Raw genomic sequence first — 9,986 nt, 5'->3', positions numbered from 1 at the left:
GGCGGCACCCGCGCTCGGCCACTTGCGGCGGCGGCTGACAATGAGCGGCCGGGGCGGCTCCGCCTGCCCGGGCGGGGGTCCCCGCGCAGTCGGAAATATACACACATATATATTGTTCTCAGAATTCCACCCGGCGCTGTTAGCTGTTCCCGCGGTGCTCTTTCAGAGATAAATAAGTAGATGCGGGAGAAGGGAAGCGCTGTGCTGCGAGACGGGCGAGGGTGCGCGACGCTCTGCGCTCGCTCGTTAACCGGGCCCTCCGGTCTTCCAGAAGCCGAGCACGGTTACGCCTCCATGTTACCGTACGGGAACAAGGACCGGGACGCCTTGAAACGGAGGAGCAGATCCAAGAAGAGCAGCAGCAGCAGCAGGTAATTTGGTCAATATTTCTCTCCCGTTCAGATTCTGCCGCAGGTGACACAAACGGCAGGGTGGAAGTTGCCTGTTGTGATCGCGACCCTGTAAATACATGAAGCGGCGATCGCGATTGGGTAATGCACACAGGGTCTGAAGCCGCTGGCCGAAGCAGCCCTTTTGTATAAGTTGAGGGGACCTGGAAAAAAAAAAAAAAAACAGAAATGTCTTACATTTCTTTATGAACTTTTTAAAACATTTCATTTTGCATTTCTTCGTTGGTGATTGAAAATCAGTGAAAGCTTCAAGTGACGTTAACAACAGTGACAATTTTTTGCCTTCAAAAGTTGCAGGTTCAGGGCAAGTCTTCTTCAGTTCAAAATGCTGGACATTGTTCACTTTATTTTTTATAGTAAAAATTTTATAGATGTTAAAGTCTTTGACTTGGCATAAGTGGTAGGATTTTACATTTGATATTTAAATTAAATACAGTGGTTTGTCTAATTTTTCACATCTCTTTACAAAGGCAACAAGGAATGAGGTTAAGACCTGTCTGTCTGGTGATGGAGGATTATAGAGTATGAAAATATTAGTATGTTTTGATGTTTTCATCTTAGCCTCGTAGATTGCCTTAAGTTCTTAAAATCTATGAATCTTACTGGAAAGTATTTGGCTAGTGGTCAGTGAAATCCTAAGCATACTTCCTGGTACATATAAGTATTTCTGTCAGTGTTATTGCGCCCGCCCCGCCCCCTTTTGCCCTTAAGATATTAGGTAGGAAATATGTTTTATTAAGTCCACTCAGTTGTGCCTTTCCTGCCGGTGAATCAAAATCATTGATATTTTTATCACTGATTTAGAATTCTCCTTGCTCCGGGTAACTATCTGGATAGCCTCTGGGGCTTCGGACACAGCCCTCAACAGCCCTTCCCACTTACCCCTAAAACTCATTTGTTCTTGTGTCTTCTGTCCTTGGTTCACCTCGCGCACCTTAGTGTTGGTGGAACCACAGGATGTGAGCAGCACACTTGTGACACGCTCTTGACTAAGAAGGCACACGGAGGGCGGACCCGGTAATTACCTAGTTGATTTCCTGGTGCTCTCATCTCAGCATAACCTGAAGGCAGTAGCCAAGTTCTGTGTATGGGTGCTGGGCCTTTGAAGGAAGATGTTTGTGTTAATTTGTGTTATGAAAAGGCAGCCCAAGAAAGTACTATGTAGTACATTTTGTTACAGTGTTGATTTTTTAAAATTTGGAAGAATTTGGAGGCCTCTTAGTTTATTTTTCTGGAAATACATAAGTCCACAAACATGTTGGCCACTCATGATTTGAAGTTGTCGGATACCTTGAGGCTAAAATACCTTAATAATTTATTTTTTCCTAAGATTCACAAGAGGATTGTGGAGGGATATCCAATAGTACGGGGTGGAAAAGGAGATGCTGAAGGGAAGGTGATTAGGAAAGAAAAATGAAAAAAAAAAAATGATGAAGTTGAGAATTTCAAGAAATGAATTCTTTATCTTCTCTTTAATAACCAGTGTTACTCTTGAAAAGCTGCCACAGTTCCTGGTTTTTAGAAAAGCTCTAGCCTTCAGTCAGTGGGTTTGGTTTGCCTTCCATGTTTATAGACAGAAGCAATCTAATAATAAATACTAATAATGAATTAGTGAAATTCATTCAGTTGTATAAGGATCTCAGGGAAGCCATGATTAAAATCTAGAGATGGTATCAATCACACCTGAAGCAATAGCAGGTAGGTTTTTTTGTTGGTTTGTTTGTTTCTGGAGCTTTTGTTGTTGTTTTGAGAAGGATAACACTATGTAGTTTAAGCTGCTCTTGAACTCTCTATGTAGCCCAGACTGGCCTAGAAATCACGGCAATCCTCCTGTCTCAGCCTCTTGAGTGCTGGGACTACAGGCATGGGCCACCATACACAGAAAGACTGGGTAGTTTTAAGTGTGATCACTTCCTTCATGACCCTGTTTGGAATGTACCTTACCTGAGGAGTAAGCAGACAAGAAAGCAGCTTGACCACTGGGCTTGAATCAGCCTTATATCTAAGGCCACACATGATCAGAATTTTAAACTGAACGAGGGGTAGGAAAAAGATTGCTGCTGGTTTACAGAACTCTTGGATAACAGTTTATTCCTGTTCATGTGGGTTGAAATGCTGTGCTCTTTTCTTTCAGAGTCTGAGGGAGTACTTCTTTGTGGACGATAAAAAAAGAGATTTAGCTATTATAGTAAACCTCTTGGGAACTTAAATGCAGTTTGTTTAACAGCTGCTATAAAAAAAACTCAACAAGAACAGATGAAACTGTGAATATTGATTGTTTTGAAATCATCCAAAGAACTACTGGGAACTTGTTTTCTTTCTCACTAATTTTTTCAATCAGTAGTTATTTAGAACTGAAATCTAGAGCTTTGTTTTTTTATTTTTGTTTCTGTAAGAGATGAGGTCTTACTGTGTGCCCCAGGATGGCCCCAAACTCCTGGGCTTACATGCTCTTCCAGCCTTAGCCTCCCAAGTAGCTGGGACTCTAGGCAGGCACCATCACCTCCCGCTCCAAAGTTTTGTTACTTTAGAAAAGTAGGCTTTGGTGCTCATGTGAAAGAGGAAGTTCGGGACTCGCCACCAAGTTCTTTTACAAGACTGCGTCTATATAGCTGACCTTAGAGAAGGAGTGGTTTTCTTTGTTTTTTTTTTTCTCATTTTGTTTAGAGATACCAACAGCCGGGCATGGTGGCGCGTACCTGTAATCCCAGCACTCAGGAGACTGAGGCAGGAGGATCACTGCGAGTTTGAGACCAGCCTGGGCTACAGAGTAAGCTGAAGGCCAGCCTGAACTGCAGAGCGAGACCCTGCCTCAAAAAGACAAAAAAAAAAAAAAAAGGAATTCAGAATTTTATAGAAATCTATCACTCTGCCTATTGGTATCTCTTCAAAGAATCTAGAAATTTTTGGTGAGAGTACCCCGTGTGCTGGTATATTCACCTCCCTTTCCTCCACCCACTGGAAATGGTCCTGGTCTACAGTTAAACAAGAAAATATTGACCAGATATTGTATATTTTCATCCATTTTAAAATGTTTTGTTACATTGGCAAAGTAGCCATCAGACTTTGAAGTTACTATTGCCAATTAAAAGTAAAATGCCACAGATTTGAAGGCAAAGGTGTACAGCACAGGCCTGGTTCCTGTTAACTATGGTGTCCTGCTGGCCACTGATAGAGAAACATGTGACTGAGAAGGATGAGGGATAACCATGTAAGTCAGTAGAAGACTTTTAAATTACCCGCTTTTGAGGCCCACATATCATTTATCTAGAAAACTAATACTGTAAAAGTGAAAATAGTGCCGTTATTTTCTCATTTGCTTTTCCTCATAAATAAAAATGGATCTTCCAGGGGCCTAGTAGAAGTTTTAGTGTTGGGATAGAAATTTCCCATTTTAAGACACGCTTCTACCCACACACAGCCACACACTCCCACCGCCGCCCATCTGTGGTAGAGTGCACTTGGTGACGGTACCCTAACAGCGGCTGAGCGTGCTCAAGGCAGTATTCCTCCGTGTCTGCCCTGAGACTTTGTCTCTGCCGATCATGTGCCCGCAGAATTCATGACCTGAGCCAGGGAGTAAACTCCTTAGCTGATTACATGACAGAGAATTCCCACATGCAAGGTCACGATCCAGCTCTTTTATAGGACTGGAAGATCCCTCACGTCTGTAACTGCTTCGGGAAGAGGTATGTGAGTAAGGGGGTGCGTTGACGGACTGTGACATTGTGAAGACCTGTCTATAAAGTCTTAGGCCAGAGCTTATTTTCAAGGTCAGCTATAAACACGGTAATAATATAATTTCACCTGCCACACCCTTCTTCCAGGCTCTCTAATCTCTTCCACAGTTGCTGCCTCACTGATCCACACTTGTTCAGTAGGTGATTGGCAGTCATGTTGATTCCCACTGTATAGAAGGGTCAACCAAGGAGAGGATGGTAAAAAAAATTATTTCATCTGCGGTACATGCTTTAGGCAGCCTCCTTTTATGTTGAAAAACCCTTCCTAAAATTACTTGGTGGCTTTTCAGTAATAATGTCTTTTAGGAGTTGTGATAGGATAATTAATTCAGGGAGCTGGAAGATCAAGAAAGAGAGTTATTTTACCATTTAAATTGGTATCGTATCCAGGTGTGGTGGTGCATGCCTATAATCCCAGCACTCAGGAGGCTGAGGCAGGAGGATTACCGCAAGTTCAAGGCCAACCTGTGCGATATAGTTACTTAAGGGGCATCCTGAGCTATACAGCAAAATCCTATCTTTAAAAAAACCAGAAAAAAAAAAAAGCCAAAAAACCAGCAAAAAAAAACCCTAGTAAGTTAAAAACAAACAAACAAACAAAAAACAAACTAGTAAGTTAGTATCCTATAGTCAAACAACTTAACATAAAATTTTGGTGTATGTTACCCCTAGAAAAAAATTGCAGGGGGTGGGGTTGGGGGTACCACCTTCACTGATCTACCCTTAGTGTAAAGAAGGGTAGATAACATAACCCAAATTCTCATTGCGTTGTGCACCTGTTTTTTGTATACATCTTTTTTTGTGTACTGGGAATCAAACTCGGGACCTCGTGCTTGCCAGATAGGCGCAATTTCGATAAGCTGTGTTCCTGGCCCTTTAATTTGTATTAACAGACTCTTTTATTTCCCTTTTAAAAACAAAATTACTTTTCCACTAGGAGAGGCATGCCTTTTAGTATGTCACTGCTCCTTGAACTCTATTTTTTTTGGTACCAGGAATCGAACTCAGGACCTCGTACTTGCCAGGCAGGCACTTGTTCCGCTGACCTATATCCCCGGCCTTTAACTTTATTTTAGATATTTACATTTATCTAATTTTCCAAATAGAATTTTCCAAATTTCTTTAGTAGAGCCCAGTGAATTTTCTCCCCTTTCTCTGCCTTCTGTCCTATCAACTTTGGAGAGAAAGAAGTTAAAAAAGTCGTATTGGTGTTGAAATAGTCCTCTAACACTAGAATAATCTTATTTTCTTACTGTTCTTTCTTTCAGATCAACTCACAATGAAATGGAGAAGAATAGGTGAGTTGGGAGTTCTGGATGTTAAATATGGGGTGTTTTGGTGAATTTTCAATTCATTTAGCTTTTGGTTGCTTTATTCATTCTTCCCACTGGTAGCACCTGATTTAAGAATTACTCAGGCTGGCATGGGGGCACATACCTGAAATCATGGCTACTTGGGAGGCTGAAGCAGGATGTTCAAGGCCAGCGCGGGCAACTTAGTGAGACCCAGTCTCAAAATAAAATTTTTAAAAAGGACTGGTGATAGAGCTCAGGGCTAGAGCTCTTGCCTAGCTTCTGTAAGGTCCTGGGTTCAGCCCCCAGTATTGAAAAAAAAAATTACTCAATGTCTTCTTAGGCAGCATTGCCCATAATATTTTTATCCTTTTTTTTGGTACCAGGAATTAAACTCAGGATCTTGCACTTGCCAGAGAGACACTTGTGCCACTGAGCTATATCCCCAGCCCCCGTAATATTTATTATACTTATGTGGATGAGGAATTTACCAGTCCTGAAAACCAGACCCCCACCCCTCACCCCCAGCCCACTCATGAAGAATGCTTTTGTGTGACTGTTCCACAGCCTAAAGCATGTTAGATGGTAGGAAATGTCACCACAAATGGTGGGGTTTTTTTTTTGTGTGTGTGTGTGTGTGTCTTTTTGAGACAGGGTCTCGCTATGCAGTTCAAGCTGTCCTTGAGCTCACTTTGTAGCTGAGGCTGGTTTCGAACTCGCAAAGATCCTTTTTCCTCAGCCTCCCAAGTGCTGGGATTACAGGTGTGCACCACGCTTGGCCACAAATAGTATTTTTAAAGAATTACATGCTACTGATTGCATGCAGTGGTGTCTTAAATCATATATACACATGAGTGTGTGCACATTCACATACCTGCTTACAATTTACTTGTGAATGAGGACTCTCAAAATTCAGGCAAAGCTGGGCGTGGTGGTACATGCCTGTAATCCCAGCACTCCAGAGGCTGAGGCAGGAGAATTGTTGCAAGTTTGAGGCCAGCGTGGGCTACAAAATGAGCTCAAGGCCAGCCTGAACTGCAGAGCGAGACCCTGTGTCAAAAAGACAAAAAAAATTTTAAAAAATTCAGGCAACTGTGTGCATGGCAGAAACGAGATGGTGGCCCATTGGAGGAGGCCTGCTGCCCTCTTGCCACGAGACTGAGTTGAATCGCTTTTACCTGTTTTCCTCCTGCTGCTTATTTAAATCTTTATTTTCCAAATCAAGTTGCCCCTCTTTCAGTGATGTAGGTTTCTAGTGGAACTGTGTACATTAGAATTGCTTGCAAAATTTTTATTTCAGTATATTTTTTAAAAATATTTTATGTTAAATACATTATACACACATATGTATATATTTTGGAGATGTGAGAACAGATGTATATTTCTGCTGCTTCCATAAGATAATTTATTATGGAAAATTCCAAACATACAAAAGTACTATGTGCATTACCCACCATTAATAATTACCAATATTTTTGCCACTCTTCTGTAATCAAGGCTACCCCCTCTCCATGGAATATTTTAAAGCAGATTTTCTGTCTCTTTAGCAAAGACTTTTACAAAAATACAAAACTTGCTTTTACTATTCTGAAAAACAATTAATGATAATTCTTTGTGAAGCTTTAAAGAGAAATACACAGACCTCACCCTTAGCAATTCTGCTGTGAGTAGTTTGAACTGAGACTCTGCACCCGTGCTTTTGAGAGCAGCCCAGGTCATTCTCATGTGCAGCCAGGGCTGAGAACCAGTGAGCAGGCCTCATTCTGGTCTCTGAGCTCCCATCGACTTGAAATGCGGGCTGCCCATCCAAACTGAATGGCTTTCTCAGTGCCCCCCGTGAACAAGGAGATAAGGTACAGTGATGGCTCTATAAATACATGCACTTGTTTCCTGCAAACCCTCTTTCAAAAAAGAGCCTGACTCTGAAAGTCGGTGTCTGAATGATCTTTATGTGTTGCCGGTGAAAGAACAGGTCAGGCCCTTACCAGGCAGATAGGACCTTGGAAGAAGGCAAACATTTCATTTTTCTACTGTGGAATTTCATCTGTGTGATGTGGGGTGTGCCTCACCTCACATGTGCTTCTCCCATATCTTCTTCCCTTTACGTTACTCTGTGATTGATACCAACCACGTGTATTAGCTACTTTCCTGTTGCTGGGACAAAATACCTGGCACCTGCAATTTAAAGGAGAAAAGATTTATGTTGGCTCGGTTTTAGTATGTTCGGTATGTTGTTGACATGTTCCAGGGCAGCAATACATGGTAAAGATATGGTTAGGGAAAGCTGTTCACACCAGGATGGCCGGAAAACAGAGAGAGAAAGGAGTCAGGAATGCACCCTTCCACATCACGGTGCCAGTAATGCACTGCCTCCAACCAGGCCCTACCTCTGAACATGAGACTTCTGGGGGACTCTAACCCATACCATTCTACCTCTGGCCCTCAAGAGGTTCATGACTATGTCAGTATGTAAAATGCATTTAGTTCATCTCTAAGAGTCACCAAAGTTAATAGTTTCACCATTAATGAAAAGTCAAAATCCAAAGTCTTCTCAGAGATCGAAGGCAAACTCAGCTGTGAGTTTGCAGAAATCAAAAAGAAAGTTAAATATTTCATATCATGGCATAGGATAAGCATTCTCATTCCAAAACAAAGAAATGAGATAGCAAACAATGGGACCAAAACAAGACTCAAAGCCAGCAGGGCAACATTAAATCCTATAGTTCCATGTCTAGCACCTGGGTCTAATTGTGACAGAATGTGAACTCCAAAGGGCCTGCACAGCCCTGCCATATGGCCTTGCTGGTTGCAGGCCACATAGCCTCTCTCTAGGACTGACTGTGCTCACTACCTGTGACTTTCCTCAGCAGATGATTCATGTTTTCTGGCATCTTCCTGGGGTCTTCACTGCACCTTTGGCTTCGCTTTCACAGCTTAACGCACTACTGTGTCAGGAGCACATTGCCTGGCTTTCAGGCCTTCCTTTGAAATCTAGGTGGAAGCCTGCACAAACCCCCAACACTTACATTCTGCATTCCTGAATAACTAGTACCATGTGAGTGACACCAAGGTCTGATGCCAACTTGAGTGGTAGCCAGGTCTCCTTGGACCATGGCTACAGTAGCCTCTGAATGCCGGATAGCTGATCATGGTGAAATGAACCTGGGGAAACCAATTCCATAGGGATTTGAGAACCCTTCTCGAGCAGGGTGCCCTGGGACTTGCTTCTCTAATGTAAGGTATACATTTTTTTTTTTTTTTTTTGCATCTTTGAGCCTATAATAGATGATGTATTTCTGATTCCAGAGATGCTTTCAAGCCATCTTTCCCATTGCTCTGATGTGAAATATTTGGGGTCTTTTTAATGCTAATCTTTTCAGGAGTGACACTCTTCTGGGTCCCAACATTACAGGTGCTTCCTTTCTGGCACCAGCAGGATTTTCCACATCTTTCAGTTCTGTTTTTTGCTCCTGACTGTCATTATAAATCTGGCTGAAACTCAGCAGTACCCATGCTACAACCTGAACAATGAATGGCCAAAATTTCCTCCACCAGATTAATTAGCTCACCACCTTTAAGTTCAGCCAAACACTAAGTCTTAGGAGGTGGGTAGAACATAGACAATTTGGCAAAAGGAAACAGCCTCTAATTCAATTCCAAACTGAAACCTTTTGAGCCTGTACTTCATTGTCTACGTTCCTGTTGCATTCTTCTCTTCTGAGCGCCAGCTGGAATCATCCATTACGCTCCGGTTACAGCAATGTAGGGATTCTGTAGCCTGCTTCCCAGACTTCCAAATTGGCAAACAAGTTCCAAGGTTACTGAACCACATGATTAGAATAGTCATGGCAACGACCCCACTCTCAGTACCGAAATCTGTATCAGCTACTTTCCCATTGCTGGAACAAAATACCTGGCACCCACAATTTAAAGGAGAGATTCACTTTAGCTCACGGTTTCCCTGGGTTCAGTCCATGTTTGGCAGAACAGCACGATGAAAGGCCTGATGGAGAAAAACTGCTCATGCCATGGTAGCCAGAACCAGGAAGAGAAGGGAGGAGCCAGGCCGAGAGCACAGCCTTCCACATCACCAGCGACCCACCCCCTCTGAGGTGGGCCCCTCTGACGAGACCCCGCCTTTGAGCATGAGGTTTTGGGGGGGACACTTTTAGATCTAAGCCATAACTCCAAGTTCTAGTTCAAAGTTTCCCTTGTGCCTTAGGAATTTACATCTCATGAACTACAAATTGATACTTCTTGTTCTCATCATTAAATCTCTCCCTTCTTCCAGCCTTTGCAGTAAACTGGGTAAACTGAATCTATTTCTGCCAAGAAGCTTCTAGTACTTCTCCCCTCTAACCTCACACTTAGGTGTTTATTTGTATTATTATTAAAATATCTTCCCTTCAGGTAAAGGTTTTGTGCCTTTTACCTCTAAGAATGCCACATAATGTCAATGTGTTATTTTAGCAGCTTGAGAATTAGATCTTTCTTTCTTGCTTGCTTCTTCTTCTTCTTTTTTTTTTTTTTTTTTTTTTTTTTTT

At 42.3% G+C, this 9,986-nt stretch overlaps 1 protein-coding gene across 1 annotated transcript in view; it reads left to right on the top strand.

The window, feature by feature from the left end:
- Positions 1–271: 271 nt before the first annotated feature.
- The window catches only part of Mxd1 (MAX dimerization protein 1), a gene marked incomplete at its 5' end in the record, with an annotated part of 25,788 nt that continues 16,073 nt past the window's right edge, over positions 272–9,986 (top strand). Inside the window, 2 exon segments of the mRNA XM_005385634.2 lie at positions 272–371; positions 5,419–5,448. Coding sequence (XP_005385691.2) covers positions 272–371; positions 5,419–5,448 — 130 coding nt within the window.

The sequence above is a fragment of the Chinchilla lanigera genome, unplaced genomic scaffold (genome assembly GCF_000276665.1).
Source record: "Chinchilla lanigera isolate Chin_1 unplaced genomic scaffold, ChiLan1.0 scaffold00023, whole genome shotgun sequence".
NCBI lineage: Eukaryota > Metazoa > Chordata > Mammalia > Rodentia > Chinchillidae > Chinchilla > Chinchilla lanigera.
Note: the sequence above shows the minus strand (reverse complement) of the source record. Positions and strands in the feature narration are given on the sequence as shown.